Below are 20,492 nucleotides of genomic sequence, written 5' to 3'. Positions count from 1 at the left end.
GTGTGAGTGTTTGTTCACAAATACAGTACCGGGGGGAGGAACTGGTTCCCAACACATGTTTGCTCACAGACACTTGGCCTGAACCCCTGAGCTGAAGACACAGTTCAGCTCAACTTCAATCCGGTTACAGCAGAAGCCCACGCTTCATGCTGAATATGCTCTCCGGTACAAACATGGCTGCTATTTCTTATTAGGAGACATAAAGCTGGGGGGAATGGCGGTTCTGTCAATAATCTTATAATATTATCTTTTATTAAGACAAACTGGCAGATATTAAAAACCATCTTGAATGGCAGTGCAAAAGTGATGGCGCTGCTGAAGCTATGAATAGTTGGACTGCGCCATCGAGTGGATGTGATGTAGAATGCATCCATCCAACCTACTTCAAAGTGCATTCAGAAACTATTTTCTAATCAAATTGCCTGCAGACATTTGGAAATTGAATCATTTGTGTGTGTTTTTCAGACACCAAGTTGAGTCATTCTGGTGTGCAACATAACTGAAACAGAAAATGTGCTGAGTTTTATCATTAACGTTCTTTTGGAGTGCCTGGAGATCAATTTGGACATGAAGGAATAATTTTTAATCATCATATGCCCTTTATGTCAGTTAAAAGTTCACTTTTCTGTGTCTGGTTTACAGAAACAACTTATTTTCTTCACATTAATATAAGTTTTGTACGTTTGAGAGGAACTTTTTGGTGGAATGTAAAACTAATATTAAGAAAAACCCAGCATATTTGTACAGCTTACAGGAACAACTGTACCTTTTTCCTTTTGTTTTTTTACAGTGCAGCTGAAAATTGCAGCATCGAAAGTGATTATGATAAAATCGCTTTTTCTTTCCTTTGCTTCATCACAGTGTTCCTCCCAGTTTTTATGAGCCTCATTTGCTTCAAAAAAAAAAAAAAACTGCATCATTTTTCTTGACAACCTGCCACATGAAATCCCAGTAAAAGACAGCAAAGCTTCAGCTTTAAACGTGACAACAACAAAAAAATTAACAAGCCTGATGTTGAGATTCTCTTTAGCTGCAGGGGGCAATGTTGTTCTTCTCCTGACAGCCTCTCTTCTCGCTTCCTTTGTTCTTTCTACGAACAGGAAGAAGAAGGAGACCCAGAATAGAAAGTTCATTGAAGAACAAGAGTTTTGTTGTCCTGGACAAAAAGGGCCTCGCCCTGCGCAAAAAGCGCGTCACATTGGCACAATGACGCGTGATGCGTTTGGAGTCCTCCAAGTTGTGCGTGAAGGTTCTTCAACAGTGTAAAGTGTTAACAAGTGTCATAGCAACAAAACATATATATATAATGAGTTATTATATCTCAACATAAGGAGATGCTGTTTCATAATGATACATTATATTTTACCAGAGTGGCAGTAGTGGGCTTCCATAATTGTCTCAAATAGTGATTAAAAAGCTGGGAAATTCCGTTTGTCCGTTTCCTGACCTGGAAAACTCTGCAGCGTGAAAAGATAACAGAAGATCAGCAGGAAGGATGGATCACGCGTGGACGGCGATGGAGGGGACGCACGAGTCTCACGCACACGGAGGGGAAAACGACTCTCCGGGGAGGACGGATCTGAGAGAGGGAGGGGAAAACAGGAATCCGTCTCCGCATGAGGCTAAAGCGAACCAAAATAGAGGCGCTGACAGCTTCCTCCATCCCGCACCCGTTGGGAGCGCTTATCCCGTTTTGCTCTGTGAGATAAGAGCGGGATTTATTTATTCAGGTTGATAGCTGCGGGCACACTTTGAATGATAAAGGAGGTGGTGTTTTGGATGCGGCGTGTTTTTGCCTCTTTGGGCGTGCCAATCAGGATTAAAGGTCACGGTCTGCAGGACAAATGGGAGAGTATTAGAACCCAGAGCTGAGAAGGTGTGAGTTTCTGCGCGGCGCGCGTTCCTGCTGTTTCGTGCCGCCATTGACGCACAATAAGACAAGCCCACATCAAACAAGGAGGCATGAATATTTTGATCCATTGTCTGATTTTTCTTTTTTTTAAGTTGGGAATTGGCGGAAAAAGGAGCCTTTTGTTGTGCTTGTCCTCCTGGTGCTTCAAAGGAAGGTGTTGGGTTCACTACTGGATGAGTTTGATGTTTCAGTCAGAAAAAAAATACATCTGTTTCTCCACACCCCACATCTGCGTTAGCTTCCCGGACTGGGGATTTTATTTTATTTTTCATTCTTTTGTGATTCTAGTGGGCGTTTGGGTCACAGAGGTTCCGGATGGTGATGTTGGCAGGTTTGAAGGAGGCAACCGCTTCCAACAAACACTTTGTGTTCTTATTTTGTGACCTGTTGCTTTTGGATCACCGTGTCTCAGAGGAAAAATGTCTTCAGGCAAAGTGACCTCAAGTTTGAGAAAGGAGGAGATAAGGTTTCTGTGAACAGATTCAGCAATAAATGGCCAGGGCCAAAGATGTTTCTGAATTTTAATTTTTTTTAAAAGCTTGGAATTGAAAATGCCGAATGTGTTTCAGCAAAAAACTTCCTTGCTTTTCACTCAAAGAAGATGTGCAGCAGGGATTCAGCTAACATCACTGCAGCAGACCCCACACATGCTGGATACAGACTGTAAAGACTTCTTCCTGCATCAAATTTGTTATAAACAGATGATGCTACTATCCTGTGTACTGAGGGTGATGACAGAAACTTAAAGACAGGACAACAAAAAGAAGAGTTGACAATGTTGATCTGAAACAAATCCATAACCAACCACAGATTTGTCAAGCGAAATTAAAACTAGCAAAGAGTGTTACAGGTTTGAGGAGAAGAATATGTTATTGCCAACAAATCACTATTTACTGATATATCCAATGTGAGCTGCTGTGTGGAGGACTTACATCACAACAAACCTGAAACCGCTGAGCACAATGCAAAGCGTGGTGTAAACTTTGTATTGTGTATGTTACTCCATATTTTAATATAGAAATATTGAGTATGGAGATGCAAAAATAAATAAATAAATAAATAAGCAAAGCAGCAATTGGCATCATTATTCACATTTATATATATTTATTCCTGGATTTATTTCTGAAATGCCCTTTTTTTATTTCCTTATTCATTTATCCTTGTTCAATTTCCCCCCCAAAAAAAGGATAAATGAAAATGGAAAATAAGAAAATTATACATAAAGATGGAAAATTGAAAATAGAAATTTGGAAAAGGATACATGTATAAGAAAAATAAGGAAATGAAAAAAGGACAGGTGGAAATAAATCTGGGAATAAATAAATAAATGTATGAATGAATAAACATAAATGAAATGAAGATGCCAATTACTCCATTATTTATTTATTTATTTGTTTGTTTATTTAATTTTGGCTGAACTGGCTCCAGTTTCAGTTGTTTTCTTTGGTATATGGAAACCGGAGTACCCGGAGAAAAGCCCATGGAAGCTATGACTTCATTCATTTAGAGAACACTTTTCCTTCTCTTTTTTTTATTTCTTTTCACCGCATTAAATTTCGCTTTCTGCTCCATCACCAGCAGCTGATGGCTGCTGTTGTTTTCTTCCTCTGTCTCCTCTCTTTTACAGTTCTGCTGAGCATCCCTCCTGTTGCTCATCTTTGCGTTATGTTGTCTCATTTTCTCAGCAAACGACTCTTTGACTCTCTGGAGCTCCTTCCTGAGCTTCTGCAAGGCGAGCTCCGTTGTCGCCTTGACGTCTTCGCTTTTACTCACTCTGACTTTCAGCTCTTGGATTTCGCTCTGCAAAGCCCTTTTGTCCTCCTTGTGTTTGGCCTCCTGTTGGTCTAGATGGTGGAGTGTAATGTGAAGGTCCCGCCGCAGGGTCGCGACCTCCTCAGAGCGCTGCACCAGCAGCTTGGCGGACGCCTCTTTCTGCTTCTGCAGCTCGTCCTTGATGCCCTGGACTCCGAGTTCCACTTTAGCCTTCAGTTCTTCACTTTTGCAAAGTTTGCTCTTCAGCTCGCGGATCTCAATCTGCAGGAGCTTTTTGCCTTCCTTGTGTTTGGCCTCCTGGTCTCGTAGATTTTGAACCGCGGCTTGAAGCTCAACGCGATGGTCGCCGGCCGTTCTCAAATTCTGCTCCATGAGCGCGCTGGACGACTCCTTCTCTCTCAGGAGTTTCTGCTCCAAGCTCTGGGAGGTCTGCTCTGCTTTAACTTGACGCTCTTCCGTTCTTCTGAGTTTGGTCTTCAGCTCAGAGAGATCCTTTCTGAGTGCATCGTTATGGGCTTTGTATATGACGTTCTGCTCCTTAAGACACTTTTGGACATTTTTAAGCTCTTCTTGAAGTTGCTCAATCTTCTCCTGTTTCTTTAGGTTGTCAGAAACCTGGACATGAAGTTTGCTGTTAATCTTCTCAATTTCAAATTGGAGATGAGCAATAATTCTCACTCTCTCTTCTTTTTCCGTGCACAGCTGTTTGACATTTTGTTGCAGCTGCTTGATGAATTTCTCATGCTCTGATGGAGACTTCTGCTCGCTGAGCTGCTTCACCTTAAACTCCCATTCAGTTTCGCCAGGAGAAATAGCTTGTTTGTCCACATATTGTCTTCTGTCAAAGTTGTCTCTCTGCTCAAACCCAACTTCCTGTTGCTTTGGTCTGCAGTAGAGGTATTTTGGGAAGTCGTTTCTCCCTGCAATAATTGAGAAGTTCTGCTTGACGTTCTTGGGCTGCAGATTCATGAATCGCTTCGCTCGTCCACGATCATCGTGCTCGTATGGGTTAAACAGAACTCCTTGCTTCTTAGGCCTGTCTAGCTCTAACGAGTGGTAGTATTTTTGACTATTATCTCCAAACTTCCAGATATACTCTGGAGTCTTAGTTGTCACGTCTTCATTATCATCCCTGAAGCTCAGAGGAGAGTCCATGAATTCTCTCATACATTCATAATCCTCAAAGGGGTTATAGAGAACTGCTTTCACCTTGGGTCTTTTGGGCCCTTCAATGTAGCAGTCTTGTTCCCGAAGGTCTGCCATTTTTCCCCAAGTCGGTTCTTCTGGCTCTTCGTTAGGTCCAGTAGTGTAATACACGTCGCTTATAAGGTCGGTGTTGCTCAAGCTAAAGAAAACCTTCAGGTTTTTTGGTTTTACTTTGGGGGTTTTGCAACAGTCCTCCTCAACAGGATTGGCTCTCTCCATGCCGACAAAATCACACAGGGGCTCCATTTTGCTCCTTCACAATAGGAAAATAAAGCATTCGATGTGGTTTAAATGTCTTTGCCCTTGTCGATAGGAAGACGGTTTTGTGGCTCACGGCGGCTGCAGACAGCATTCGAGAATGGACAGAAGATGAGGCATCAAAGACTTACACCATGTGATGTCATAGAGAGGCTTGTAACCCGTCTTTCAAAATAAAGTTCTAGTAATCTTATCATTCCTGGTATAAAAATCAAATAAAAAACTTATGAGTACAGTGATTCTAATATTATATATCTAATATTTCAATTTGCACTTTTGTTCACTTTCAACACCTTTTGCGTACTTATCTTGCACTATGTGAGCTAATCTATATTCATGAAACAAAACTGATATATTAGACCAAATAACTATCAGTTACATGGACTAATATTAAAAATGGAGGAGTGGAAGCTGAGCAGCAGAGACATCAGCCAAACCTGTAATTATGGTTATGCATCACACCATACAATTGGAAACTTTATTAGCATCTCTTTCTCACTCTTTCTGTGGAAATTAGACATAATAAAAGAAACTGATGGAGTTGTTATGGTGTTTTGTATTTAGTTGTGGTTAGAGGTTTGCTTCTGCAGTACTGAGTCAACATCAGACTCCAGACGCATTTCTTCTACTTTAAGTTGCTCCAAATCAATTCAAATATCTCGTGCTGAATCGAGCCTTGAGACAGAAAACAAAAAAACAAAAGAAAGAGAGTCTGAGAACCACACAAAGGTCTGTCTGCCAGAGTCATAGGTGGCTGCAATAGTCCCTTAGAACATATATGAAAAACAAATCTGACAATAGGCACAGGAGATCAGAGAGAGCATGGCAGACCCCAGAGGAATGTTTGGGATGCTTTATGGGAAGAGGGTGAAGGTGTGGCTGTGCAGGTCAGGGCACTGCTTTCCTCTGTCGTCCTCTGGGAGGGACCCCAGTGTCTGCGACAACAGGAAGAGACTGAAGGTCAAAGCGCAGACCCGTTGTCTTCCTGCCTGTGTGACAGACGCCTGTCTGTCTTACTTTATTATCTCTTTGTTGAAGCACACAACAATCGGCAACTCTTTTTGGCGGAAAAGGGGAAAACACGGCGCTGTTGCAGAAACTGAAAATGCGTCAACTCACAAATGAAGCACAGGCGGCACACATCTGACGCTTGTGAAGATTTTAAGACCTAAACATGTTGATACTTTCTTATGATTTCCCCTTTTTGTTCTTAATTTCTCCATATCTCTCTCTTCTAGAATTTAGATGATTTTCTTTTTCTTTTTTTGCATTATTTAGGACAGATTTAACTTGTGCTCAGGCCTCAGAGGGCAGACGGTGCCAATTCATGTTATGTAACTTCAAATACGTCCGCCGTCACTCCACGGTCCTGTTATCTCCGCTCTGTAAACCCTTCAACAGCACAAGTTCACAGGTAAATCCTCCCCGTGAAACGTGTGTGGCCTCTTTGATAAGATAAACTTTATTTTTTTCTTTCCCAAGGAAAACGAAGACATGGCAAAAGTGAGGCTTCTTGCGCTTTCCCAGACAAAACTATCTGAATGTCTATTTTAGCAGATAAGGTCATGCTGGTAGACAGTCCCACCCCTGGAGCTCCAGAGACACACACTCGTCTCTTTGAGCCCTGATAAAGGAGCCTGGTGGATGCATGTAATCAGCATATTATTGATAGTCTTAATGAGAAAGGCTCTGAGTCACTGAAGCCATTAGCCAGGATAAAAGAGGCTTAATTATTTTCTGTGTGGATGGTGTGTGTGTGTGTGTGTGTGTTTTATGGCGTGTATTTGTTCCTGGGCTCAGATCAGGCTAATTAAATCCATTTCCTTAGTTAGTAACTTTTTTCTTTCTTAATTAAGAGGGTTAATTATGGGCCTGGGCAGAGGAAACGTGCATGTTTGTGTGTTTATGAGGATTTTACAGACCAGAGCTGGATGAAGTGATTCGTGAGCCTCGTAGGAACCCTGTGAGTAATCGCTACGTCAGTGACTCAAGTTACATTTCATATGGCAAATGAAAACTGTGTGCATTTTAAAAGCACAGTCATCAAAAACAAGGAATAAGCAGTTGAGAAGAAATATGCAGAACTGAAAACGTGTGAGAACATAAAGACTAGAGAATAAATATAGATCAACCCTGAAGAATGTGTCAAGCACATCCTGATAATTTAGGCAGTCTATTAAAGAGAATTGATCCCTGTGGAACCCCATGAACGACGATTGATTCAAAGCGACAACCAGACACTGAAAAGTCAACCGATCGAGAGCAGCAGCCGCTGAGACATTGAAGAACCACGAGCTGCACCAAAAGCAGCTCTGAGATCAAGGTGGGCAGGAATGTTCCAGTCATGTCTGGAGCATTTTGAGATTATTATTATTCAGATCTAAAGCTGAAAATGCAGCGTCTTCCTTGTCTGAAGGAAATCCACATGTTGTACTCTCTCATCAAAAGCCTCAGCCAACAGATCTGACGTTATTACCCACTTCTGTCATCACCACCAGTGTGTGGTACGAGAAAACATCTGCGGAGCACCAATGGTGTGGAACCATATTTCCCAGCATGCTTCATCTACACTCTGCAGCAATGATATCATTATGGCTGCAAGACATGAGCGAACTCGCCCAGTTTGCCTCCAGTCACACACCATTACTTTTGATGGTCGGTTTGCGCGCATGTAACGTGCAGAAGTGCACATATGCTCTGGACGTGTGTGTGTGTGTGTGTGCGTGTGTGTGTGTGTGTGTGTGTGTGTGCATGTTCGTGCCCTCAGGGTCACACATCCTGTCTGTGAAAATGGCTGATTCAGGACTCCCAGCCATTTTGCTTGTCATCTCGGGTCCATAACGCCTGGACATCTGCGCTCAGCAGACGATTTCAAGTACGATGGAAATGATGATGATCCTCCATTGCAAGAACAAGACATTAGCAGCTTTCACAGTTGGCTGACTTAAAACTGAAGGCAAGTTTTTATTTTTCATAAAAAACAAAACAACAAAAAGCAGAGTCTTTCTGGTGACTTCAGAAATGTTTTCAGTTTTAGTTAAATCAAGTTAAGAGTTTCGAAGCTAATAATGTTTTATCTTAGAAAACATTATTAGCTTCAAAATAGGGATTATTCAGGCGTCTCTTTCAGGCTTTGGCCAGCACACATTTTCAAAAAAAATATTTGATGTTTTGATTTAAGTTTTAGATGCTTGCAGTTACATACCACTATGACTTTCCCCCCCTCCTCTAAGATTAAACAAAAATATGTTTGCAGGTCCAGAGTTTAAATTTAGACATCTGCTGGAAGTAATAAAAAATTTCAGAGTTGATCTGAAAAAATAGACACTGCTCCTAAGGTGGTTAAAACAAAGAAAAAGAAACTCCACAATCAGTGTTCCTTACAGAAGACAACCAGCTTGCATTTGGACAGCACTGATTGGTTCATAATTTCTTCTTTTCCCCGTTTCGCCTTTATCTGGGAGCCACATCTTTTCCCCGCATCCTTTTTTTTCTCCTCTCTGCTTTTTGTAAGAAGAAGCTTATGGGTTTCGTCCATCATGCTGCCTCTGTGTGCCGCTCGCTGTCATGCTTCCTGCTGGTGAATCATTAGGTATTGGTTTTTATTAGCCTCTGGTGTAATGGCGGTGGGAGGAGGTGGTGTGGTGCTCGCCGTCGATCCGGCAGTAAGCCAGCGCCGCTGTCAGCTTTACGCACGGGAACAAACACCCCATTAAAACAAGACCTTCACATATTACTGTAATAAAAGCCCCTGCTCTCGCCTTTATGGGGTTTTTAATTATGTCTATTCATCTTCCCAGGCTTTGTGAGCTACAGTGGCATGATGAGGCCCATTTCATAAATACCCCTCTGCAGGCAGGAAGGGGAGTCTTGAAAATGGATGAATTTTAAACATGCGTCCATTGCGACTGGGAGCTGCGTGTTCCAGCAACGCCGCACGATTGCTTTGTGGTAATGGAGTGGATTGAAATGTCCCCCACCGACATTTGCCGTCTCATGCAGGTTACCCGAAAGAGAAAGGATGCTCAAAACATAATTCATGTAGTCAAGACCAAGGTTGAGTACGCGGATGGTGGCACTCTTAGCATGAAATATTAATTATCTACAACCAGCGACGGAAATGCACACAATCTCATTTTGCAGGCATCCAAGTTTGAACCAAAATGTCATTTTCTGTGTGATTGGACAGCAGTCATGACCCCTCTACAAAAATACATCAGAAACTAACAAAAACTCCCTCCCATGTTGAATTTCTACACGTTTTTTTTAATCTTGGGAGAGGTGTGTCAGTCTTGCATCAACCTGGGAGAAGCAAACATTTCAGTTCTGCTCAAAGGAGAGAAAGGAAGAAAGGGAAGAAAGAAAGAAGTGGGGTTATAAATGTTTTATTGGCTTAACTCAGGTACAAACAGAATGCCCGGCGGGTTTATGGAGCCTGCTGCAGACTAAAGTGCTCACGGAGCCCATCACCACAGCCAGAGTAACACCTGCTCCACACAGAAGGGCCCATGGATGAATAAGAGACTGAGGGAGGGAGCATGAGAAGGAATAGATGGGGATTATTGGCTCTGTTAGCTACTGCAGTCAGAATTAACCAGGAAGACGTTACCTGGGGTTAGTTTTGTCTTCTGTCTGATGAACTGATTCAGTCCTCCAACAGGATGGGACCCAGAGCTGCCATCCCGTCCCACTGCAGAGCTGAGGAAAGATGATACCAATGCAAGGTGGAACGACTGATTGGTCCAACTTAAAACCCAGTCCTATTAAAAAGATTTTAGCCAAATGCTTCAAACAGGAGTTTGACCTCATCAAAACAGAGTCGTCTCACATTTCTGCTATTGCTTTTTCACAAGCACCGGAGAACGTGTCAAAAACGAGTCTCCTTGACACGTGTCATTCGCTCACTAGTGTCATGTAATGAGCGAATGACATGTAATGAACCCTGCAGCTTCTTCTCTGCATCTGACAACCGCAGCAGTGACACACCTTGTTGTCTCTGTTGCACCCTTGAAAAGAACTAAAAAAAAACTGAAGAGTTTCACTTTTGGGCAACTTTATTAAAACAAAATCCACGGTTCAGCATACAGCGTATAGTTTTCTCTCTCGTTTTTTTTCTAATCCACAAGGTCATGAACTCCCCACTCCCATCATGCACCATTCTTAAAGTGGTACTATCATAACACAAATCTCTGAAATAATAATAAATCAAATAAATGCTATTCTTAACATATGTTAATTTTCAGGGCTCTACATCTCCACCTGATGCCATCCATCTGTTATCTGGTTCCTCTCCTGCTTTTCATAGGTTTGGTTTTAGTTGCTCTTCAAGTTCAAATGCAAGTCACAGATGTGCAGTTTTTTCTTCCACTCAACTTTCCATTGACACGGTTAGCTACAATTCTCAGTGAGTTGCCAGCTTTGACTTGTGCATTTTGCTTTTGTTTTAGTGGAAAATGTAACATTTTCAATCATATTTTCACATTGGGACATGCCTGTCCTGCCTTAAAGCACCATGGTAAGACAGCGCCACAGTTAAATGTAAACAGGATGAAAGTAAAACCAAGGGGAAAGAGGACACACTGACAAAAATGTGCTTCTGCATAAATATATATATTTATGAGGTGTTTTTCAAAGTGCATAAACAAATCACAGAGTAACTTCTCTTACTTCACTCCTGTCATCTTGTATGAACTTGAAGGCTTTCAGCTGGAAATGAAGTTTATCCTCTTGGCTCCTCGGCATGAAGTAAGACTGGGCTCCTGTCAGCTTAGAGTCAGTCAAACACCTTGGAATGACACACACACACACACACACATATAGAAACCACACCACACACACAAACCTTCCCTAAACCTTAATTCATCTGCAGATTGAAAACAAACAAACAAAAAAAAACAACCCACAGTTAATCCATGGCGCTTCACGCGTGGTTGACGATGATGAAGGAGTAACTGGGGTGAGAACTTGGATTGGTGACCACACAGCTGTCCACAAAGACCCTCAGAGGAACATGGTCGCCCTGTATCACTGCCGCCTCCACGTGCATCATCTCTCTAGATGATCGCCCTGAGTGACCGCCAGGCCTCTGATCAAATCCACACGACAAACATGCACAGTAAGTGGAAAAGCAAAGTCGGGCCCATCAATCTGATTAGATGAAGCTAAAATGATGCCCAAGGGAAGATGATTGGTCTGGGCTGATGTAGATACGGTAATGTCAATAAAATGAAAGGAGGAATTAAAGAAATTGAACCTGGATCAGAAGCACAAATAAGGGTCTGTGTCTGTGAAATACAGTTTAAAAAAGAAAACTGGCTCAACTTCTCTAAAGTAATCAGAGTGCAGGAAAACTAACTTTTAAGAAGAACAGTTCAGCTCTGATATTATCTGCTATCCATTTGGAATTAATTAGAAACCATAATCAGGAAGATATTGATCGCCTTGCCGTGAGGGTGACCCTGCCGGGTCAGCTCCCGCCTGCGAGACATGCAATCTCACCTCATCCTGTTCAGCATTTTCAAGAGTTGGCTGTAAAGTCTTAAACTTTAAAGTTTCTGGATATAAATCATTATTTTATTGATTTATTTTTAAACCTGCACCTGTCATGAGGTGCAATGCAAAGTGGAGCCGCTGTTCTGTTTGCTATTCAAAGTCGAACGTCGTCCACAGAGGCCTGCTGTCGCTCCTGCTCACTGCGATCATCTTCATCTTGTGCAAACATGATCCCAAAAAGTGTTCCCAAGTGATAAACTTGACTTTTACGTCGCCATTTGTCAAGTACACAATTTTCGTGAGTGTATTATGTTCTCCTTATTCAACAAAATTAACATTATCCCACATCGGCTGTGACATTAGCGGTGTGCCGTTTTTACATAGACCAGGAGGAAACCAGACGACAAAACAGACACAACTGATCAATTCCAGCCGCCATTACCTAGAAAGTTATATTTGACCTTTCCTTCACCGCAGCGCACCAACACGGTCTCCGCTGGCGCAGGCATGGGCTGCTCCGGCTTCACAACCTGGAAGATCACTCAGATTGATTGATGTTGTGCAGACCGAGATGCTGGTGAGTTGTCAGAAAGATAAAGGACGCCTAAACTTTTGTCAAATCAAAAGAAATAATCCAAATACCTAAAACAAGACAACAGACAAAAAAGACAAAAAAAGTTGAAGTAAATGTTTGATGCCTGAAGATCAGCATGACCCTGAAATGATCCACTGTGGAGCAAAAATATTACAACAATTATAAAACTGCATTTAGAATAAAGAAATATCTCAGTTTTATTCATTATTTTTTATTGTCTGCACCGACTTATTGATTTCTCTCTCGTAGATCTGGATATGATAAGGACTCGGACGTCTCTGCCTCTGCTGACGATGATCATGACGAGCAAATTCATCTCAGAAACAGAAACAAGTCCAACCTCCAGCAGCGAGTGCCTTTCACTGCCCTCATGAGGCAAATCAATCACATCTCTCAGGGAGTTTAAACATCCAGGTCTGCATTTTTTTCTTTTTTTTGACATATTACGGTCTTGAATGTCAAGTCAACGTGGTCAGCAGTCTGCTGGGTTCAGCAGGAACTGCTCATAAAACGGAGATTTACGATGGTCCACCTTCACAAATGTCACCACCACCAGATATGTTTATATATATGGGTGTGTGTGTGTGTGTGTGTGTGTGCGCACATCTGTCACTCACAAGAAAAAAGCAAAGCTCTCTGTTTTTATTAGTCTTTTGATGGGGATGATGTTTCAAAGTGGCATCACTACGACGCTGTGTGATTTCCAAGTTTTTCAGCTTTTTAACATCTCAACAAATGCATACAAATACAAATCAGTTCTTTTCTTTTTTCTTTTTTAAGACGTGAATGATAACACATCAACTTTCGGATGACCCTGACGTTCCAGCCTCATCCTGATGGTGGCGCTGGTGGTCTGTGTTGAAGCTCCACCTCGATCTAAAAGCCGACCCAGTCGGACTGCAGGTGAATTAACAAAAGCGATGCTTTTCTAACAATGCATCACTGTCATTACACGCGAGAAGCCACAAAGTTAAGCATAATTTGAAAGTGAAAGGAAGATGTTAAGTGTTTCTGGGGGTTTTTAGAAATGTCTGAATAGTGTGGCATGTGTTTATCTTGAGCCCCTTTTTACTCTGATGCCCCAAATAATCAGTTTTTTTCAACTGAGCAGTTTTTAATCCATGTCAAAGGCAACAAGGTGTGATCTACACGAAGGAAAGACAGGAGGAAGTAGAAAGATGACAAATAAGCAGAAAAAGGGTGAAATTAATTCCAAGGTGCTTTAAATTAATTTCATTTAATGTGTGTTAATCTACCCTTTAGTTGAGTCTCATCTACATTCACAGAGGTGTTATTTTTGGTTTCCGTCAAGGAACTTTTTACAGTGAGAACAAAATGCATGGACGAATGAAAACCTAATGGGATTTCCGAGAAATTAGCCTCCACTCTGAGGTTTAAATCAGTTTAAATGTATTGCACTAACACAAGCCGACCTACAGGAATATGTTAGCGTCGTTCCAGGATCTCCCTGCAGACTCCACAGAAGAGAGGCTGCTATTGTCAGGAACTGGCTTTTATCTTATCCTGATCATTGGCAAAACAAAGACAGGTGTGTGGATGTGGTGTGTGTGTGTGTGCGTGGGTGTGTGTGTGTGTGTGTTTTGAAATCAGTCCATTCCTGCCAGTCAGACCCCTCTCGCCGCTGATCTCTAACTTGGTTAGCTGCCTCTAATTTGGCCCCATGGGGCTTTAATTTGCTTCCCTTTGGGGGTTTCTGAGAAGGCCCCGGCAGCCATTTTGTTTCCACATGCAGGCCCACGTTCACGCGCCGCGGTTCCATCATTTCCTGCTCCCGATAATCCTGCTGCGTTTTCAGACGAGGGCAGGTAAACAGAACGAGCCCTCCGCTTTCGACGATAAACACACACTCCTCTCTCCCTCACCAGATGGGAAAGCGTCAGCTGCGATGGCACACCAACAACGCAGATGTTCTGTGACAGCAACACACACACACACACACACGTGTCCCTTGTCACAATTTGCTGACAGCACAAAGTGAGAAAAAACCCAGTTCGATCGGGCCCGAGCCACGCTGCACCATACGGATTATGGTTATGGAGGCTCATTAAAAACATGTAGTGGGAGATGGATTAGTTATGGCCTGCTGTTGTGGTGGGCGAGATCAGTGGATTTCGGAGCATTCTGTCGCCGCGTGTGCGGCGCTGAATGGATCTGTGTGGGGCGGGGAGCGACTGCCTCGCTTTCCAGCATGTGTTTTTAGAAGCTGGCGTCGGTTCCGGTGCTACTACTTCAAATAGCAGCCTACGAAGTCGAGTTTTGTGGAAAACGAGACGCGGCAAGAGAGCCAAGAAATAGGAGTGTTTGTTGTTGTGGAGAAGTTTTAAAAAGCAGGGCTTTTTTTGTGAAAACTTGAGGTTAGAAGGTTGTTTTTTTTTTTGTACACCAAGAGGATAAATCAGCTTCAAATCATCCACCTGAACTAACTGGGCCAATTATTACCAGAACGCTTCACAAATGTGCAATTTATTTGTTTCTCCAGTAGGAGTGGGCATGTATCATATCACATCTTATCGTATTGTATCGTATCGTATCGTATCATAGCGTATCGCTTATCATTTATTGCGGTGAGTTTCTAGTCATGATAAGAATTTAGGTTTTTGGTTGTCACAATAAACTCCAATTAATGATTGTTTACAAGAATAAACAAGCTGTCATTATATCATTTGATTGTTTTTCAATCAGAGTGTTGATAGAGATCAATATATTTGTAAGTGTAATTAAATGCAATAGTGCCACAAAATATTGTGATAAAAATTTTGACTTCCATTTGTTTTCTGTTGGCAGCTGATAGAAAATAATAACGTACATCACACTAGAGCTGAAGCCACAGGTTGAAAACCAAAACCTTTAGTTTCTTTGGAAGCGACTGACTAAATGCTGCCATCGCCATGTGTGGGAGTTAGAGGGGGGAAAGAAAAATATGTTTCGGGGTGAGGGTTAACAGACAGCAGTCCAGTCTGGTCCCGGTGGAACCAACAAGCGAAACCAGCACAGTCCATCAGTCACCAACATGCCTCTGCACAACCTTCTGCTTTAAAGACACACGCCGCGTCACCTACCGACCACACATAAGCTGGAAAATGTCTGCATGAAGCGGCCAAAACTCCACCTAATGCCAAACATCATTTTTTATTTGTATTTTTTTTATCTCAACATCCATGACATTTCTCATGGCGGCCTCTGAATGGCCTGTGTCCCGCCGCAAAGGTCCTGATTGACAGACGCCGTTACCTCTGGCGGAGGAACAATGCGTCGGCGGGAGAAACGAGGAGTTGACCTTTTAGCCCCGACCGCAACCCAGCATCATGGAGTCCAAAGCCCCCCAGAGGCGGGAGACACTTTTCATTTCTCCTCGCCGCCTCAGCAGACCTAATCTGATGATATTTCGCCACTTCCTGCCAAAGATAGCTTTCAGGTAACGTTCCACTCCAACAAAGTATAAAAAAAACAATCTCCCACAGTGGACAATTATATTTGCTAAGCTTGACACATTCATCCTCTGATGGAGGACGGTGTTTCCTCACTTTTGTTTGGCATTCCTCCTCACTTGCCTGACTGCTCTTGTCAGCGTACGGTAAACACTTCATGGACCACCGGCGCTGTGATTTACCGCAGCCGGTAACAGACAGGTTCAAGAGCCGGTTGGGCGATTTGTTCTTTTTTTTGTTGCCTTAAAATAAAGCTGCTAACGCACAACATTTGTGTGACTTCACCGAACAAGCAGAGGAGCAGACGCCGCGACGTGGGGAACCCAGGAGTCAAAACACGTCAGAACATCCAGTAGAGCTCCTGAAACCCAGCCTGCGCCGCCGCCATCGGGCTGTCGCTTGTTTCATTCCAACCAGTGAATCAGTCACTGTTTTGTTAGTGTAGCATCTGGAATATTTAACACACAGCTCTTTCAAATATCTTCCATTTATGTCGGAGAGTCGTTTATTTTAGCTTTGAAATTAGATGAACATGAAATGTGCAACACCCTTCCAAAGTTTAAGTTGAAAAAGTCATGGAAACTGAACGTTTTCTCCGAGTTTAGAAAACAGTGAGAGAACTTCAGGACGAGTTTGATCAGTCAGTTCAGAAAAGTGTGTAAAAAACAGAAACGACTTTGCTTTGCAAATCGAATGGAACACATTCGCTTCCTCGCCTGTGCACCAAGAACCTCCGAAAAGGAGATTAATTTTCAGATTTTCGCGATTGTAGGACTTCCCTTTTGTCTTTGGCAAAACACTGTGAGTCTTTTCTCCAGCTACAGCTCGACTCGAACATTTGCTGAGGTTGTATTTACCCATAATGCCCCTCGCTATAGTCCGCTTCCTGCTTTTGGAGCCGTCTCCAGTTCGATTCCACATATCCTTTCCAGTGTGACAATAAGTGCATCCGGCTCCTTCTAAATCACTGGGTTTAGGCCTCCATTTACTGGAAAATATGCAAGTATTATGCTTCCCTGACTCTTAAATACACCAAATGACAGGAAACAAATGGTATGAGTACATCATCTTAACATTATGCTGGATGCTTCTGACCACAGACTCTGGGGGCCGTGGGTGGGCCCTCAGGAACTCAAAACACTTTTGCTTAAAGAAAGCGGACATAAAAGGCACGTTTCCAGGAGAACGAGCTGCCTTCCTTACAAGGGCGCAGAACTCCCCTGCATCTCTCTCGGCTCGGCTGCAATTCAAGCCTTTTGTTTAATAAACAATTTGTCAGTGATGTATCGAACGCCAGCTCTAATTTGATTGCCCGTGAAATGTGCATGGAGGTGCTGCCTGCTCTCCGTCTCTCGGTCTGCCCAGCCAAAACTGATATTCCACCCTTCCACTCCGTCTCTCTCCCTCCAACGTCGCCAGGTGCTTGTGGTGCGCTTGCATGTGCGTTTTTATAGTGCATGGAGCGATCCTCTAGGGTTTGCAATTACATCTAAACGGCATAATGAGACATGATGGATGATTGTTGCCTTTGCGACATGTCTAGACCCCGTCTCTGCCCGAGCAACAAGATTAGTTGCACACAGTTGCAAAGGATGAGAGATTTGCTCTGCTTTGTTCTCTCCCTTTGTGCCAGGACCTGGGCAGCGCTTAAACTACTTTACCAAAGACAAATCGACAGGTTCTCCAAGCAAACAGGCTGTTTTACTGCAGAATAGGAGACGGAAATTGTCATGTTTATCATTTTACATCTGACTCCTCTTATTCTAGTTCAGGAACAAACCTAAAATCAAACTGTACTGCACATAAGCAGGATGGAAAAGGCAATATCGGGCTGAAATGACCAGGCATGTGCCTCTTAGCACCATTTTTTAAAATGTCATCAATAGGTGGCACTGTGGCATCAGAGGTTCACTCAGCAGCGCCTGTCAGAGGCTGCGGCAGCCTCCCTGCAAGCAAAAGTCATCATACGCAGGATGGAAGGTAAGCCGAGGGTTGTTCTGCCTCTTAAAGTTCAGCTCACGGCTTACGCGCCACATCAGCCTTGCAAATAAAGGCTTTGGCGACGCCTAAAGGATCAATTTTGGAGTCTGAGGTAAGATGTTAAATGGACACCATAATTGGGAGATTTCAGTCTGACAAGTTCCTCACAATTCTCGTAATTATCAGAGACAAATTGCGTCTTTCCACGGCCCGGGCTCCTCGAATTGAAACGTGAGCCGCCGCAATGCAAGGCGGGCAATTATCTGTTAAAAAAACAGAGATGAATTTTTATCTGACAAAGTGTAAGTGCTCAGGCCCGACAGAGCTCGTCTGGGAGGTAAATAGAGAGTCAGGGCTTGCTTTGTCAGACGGATCTCCTAATTATCCCAGATGGTCAGGAAGCGAGAAGCTAAAGTGGAGACAAGAGACTGTCAGAAACAGAAAGGAGACGTCGTCTCAAGCAGGCATCAGTCGAATGAGGTCATACAGGAGCTGCTGTCACTCTCGCTGTCACCAGCCATGAAGAGGCATGTTCTGGAAAAGTGGCTCTCTTGTGCCTTGCTTCCTGTCAAATGAATCTTTGATTGCTCTTGTTCGCTGTTACCTAACTAAAGCGGAGGCGTCCAACAATCCTGGAAGCTGACCGGGGAATGCAAAGACTTTGTTCCTCCTCGTCTTTTCTTTCTGTTCTCTCAGCTGGTTGTTTGGAGGTATCATGCAGTTGTTTGCCTCGAAGAGAAGAGGGTGGGGGGAAACCAAGCAACTCAAAAATAACAACCGATCCCTGATGATGTGCGTGGAGAAGGGAAGAGAAAGAAGACAATTCTTCCTCTCCGGATCAGGAGGGCCCTCACTGGAGCCCATTGTACCCCTCATACAACTTGAAATGAGCTGTAAAGGCAGCCTGGGTACCTGCTTTGGATGCATTCTGTTCACCGCTTTGATCAGACATACAGCTTCCCCAACACGGCTGATTTACCAGCCGTAGGGACAGGAGAGGCTCCTGCGAGGCACTGTGCGGATTGTGAAGACACAGCCTCGAATTTTTTAATCTGGGTCTGCGATCCTCAGCTTTGCTGTGGTTTCAGAAAGCAGAGGTTCGTGCTGCCTAAATAGCTCTGAGTGAAAATACAGCAGTTTATAATATGATGGTATTCTGCTAATTCCAGCTTCCTGTACAAAATCTGTGCAATCTTTGTTGATAAAAGATGCTGATTTACCGAGGAACAAAGCTATCCATGCTTTCTCAGGATGACTCTGCCTGTCAAAATTACTCCCAACAGTGCACTGATGATTCATGCAGGAGGTCACAAGAAGCACCTGCAGGTTCCTCTTGTCTCATTTGAGGTTGGTTCGAATGATTTGACAGGACGACAAGTCAATAGGCGAGCTGCAAGGCAAACAGCACTGCTAACCGAACAGAATTTGCCTAAAAAATCCCATCCAGATGATCCCCAAAACTTAAGGGAAGATATATTAGACTTTTCCTACATGTGCACCCTGTTAACGAGAACCACTTCTGCTTGGATATTTCTGGTATTTTCTTGTCTGTTCTAAATCTTCCCTCAGTTTCCTGCTGCAGCCAGACATTAAAATGCAAACTCCCACACCAATGTGATCACTGAGAACACGGCAGAAACAAACGACTTGGTGAAATAGCCGCTGGCAGAGACATCACTCCTGCCCCAAACGCTGGCAGCTCCCCGACTTCGGCACTGGAGGAAAGTACTTTCACCCCTCACATCCCCAACCCCCCTTGACTCTCCCCGTGACATTCACAGAGATATTTACCTTGTAAAGATCCTGACATTTCACTGCGCTCTCTAATAACGTCCTGAAATATGAATAAGAGTGCAGAGAGAGTGGAGAGAAAGCCGGCAGAGCTTTTGTTAACAGGTATTGATTGATGCCGAGATGGGGGGTAAAGAAGGAGACGGGCCACGGGGAGCCACTCTTTACTGATCGTCTGTTAACCCTGTCAAAAGAAAAAAAATAAAATAATTAAGAAATCCTGCACTGGCCGGGAGCTTCGCTCGTGGCCATGCAGTCGTCTGTGACTTCCTTCTGGAAGCAAAAACCCAGCCGTTGCATGAAAGACCGATGGGGTTACAAGACTCAGTCGATATTCAGGAGCTGCGGTGGTGACTGTGACTCTGCAACCAGAGGGTCTTCTTCCTCATCCGCACAGGCCATTTGAATCTTTCAGCATCACCTGACGGACTCATTACTGCAGCAATCGCTGCTCCTGATGCAGACATAAGCTGTCCGTATTGACACAGCAAAGCTTTCTGTGCAATTATCTCTCAGGTATGGCGTGCGGATTGATCGCAGACTTCAGTGATGCAAATCTGCCTTCAAAGCAAACCGAATGGATGTGTTTTAGAGGAGCGTTTATCGGGGAAATGGATGAAGCTTCAGCTCTGGATTGAGTTTTTCTGAAACCCCAAGCAGCAAATTATCTTTGATTATTAGGCTGCGCTCATGGTACGATGTCTGATTATGGAAAACTGAGCTGAACACAGGAAAGGGTGGACTGTGTAAGTCGAGGTTCACTGCAGAACAAGGAGGACACAAGTGGTGGTCCCTGCTGACAGTTTTCAGAATGATGGATTAGCCCTTAATTATGTTTCCTCAGATTATGGAAGTATATGTATCTGATCATCTGATTAATGGAGGATTCCTAAGTTCTTTGGAAAAGACTGGATTTTCACTTAAGCTTGGAAAAACCAAATAGAAATTCCAGATGAGAAATGTTAAATGTTGTTGAGAGAACTCACTGCTACTGAAAGTCACAGGTTCTGGAAGAAGCTGTCGAATGGTAAACTTT

General features: G+C 43.3%; 1 protein-coding gene across 1 annotated transcript; it reads right to left on the bottom strand.

The window, feature by feature from the left end:
* Positions 1-3,342: 3,342 nt before the first annotated feature.
* Positions 3,343-5,213, bottom strand: LOC129379012 (outer dense fiber protein 2-like). Its single transcript, XM_055059536.1, has one exon. It carries the CDS (start codon positions 5,135-5,137, stop codon positions 3,416-3,418), a length of 1,722 nt encoding a protein of 573 aa, XP_054915511.1. The 5' UTR covers positions 5,138-5,213; the 3' UTR covers positions 3,343-3,415.
* Positions 5,214-20,492: the final 15,279 nt, after the last annotated feature.

The sequence above is a fragment of the Poeciliopsis prolifica genome, unplaced genomic scaffold, assembly GCF_027474105.1.
Source record: "Poeciliopsis prolifica strain line A6 unplaced genomic scaffold, Auburn_PproV2 SCAFFOLD055, whole genome shotgun sequence".
NCBI classification, from domain to species: Eukaryota; Metazoa; Chordata; class Actinopteri; order Cyprinodontiformes; family Poeciliidae; genus Poeciliopsis; species Poeciliopsis prolifica.
Note: the sequence above shows the minus strand (reverse complement) of the source record. Positions and strands in the feature narration are given on the sequence as shown.

What these genes read in the sequence shown, in the direction of transcription:
- LOC129379012 (XM_055059536.1), bottom strand. Translation starts at nt 5,137, where the DNA reads ATGGAGCCCCTGTGTGATTTTGTCGGCATGGAGAGAGCCAATCCTGTT.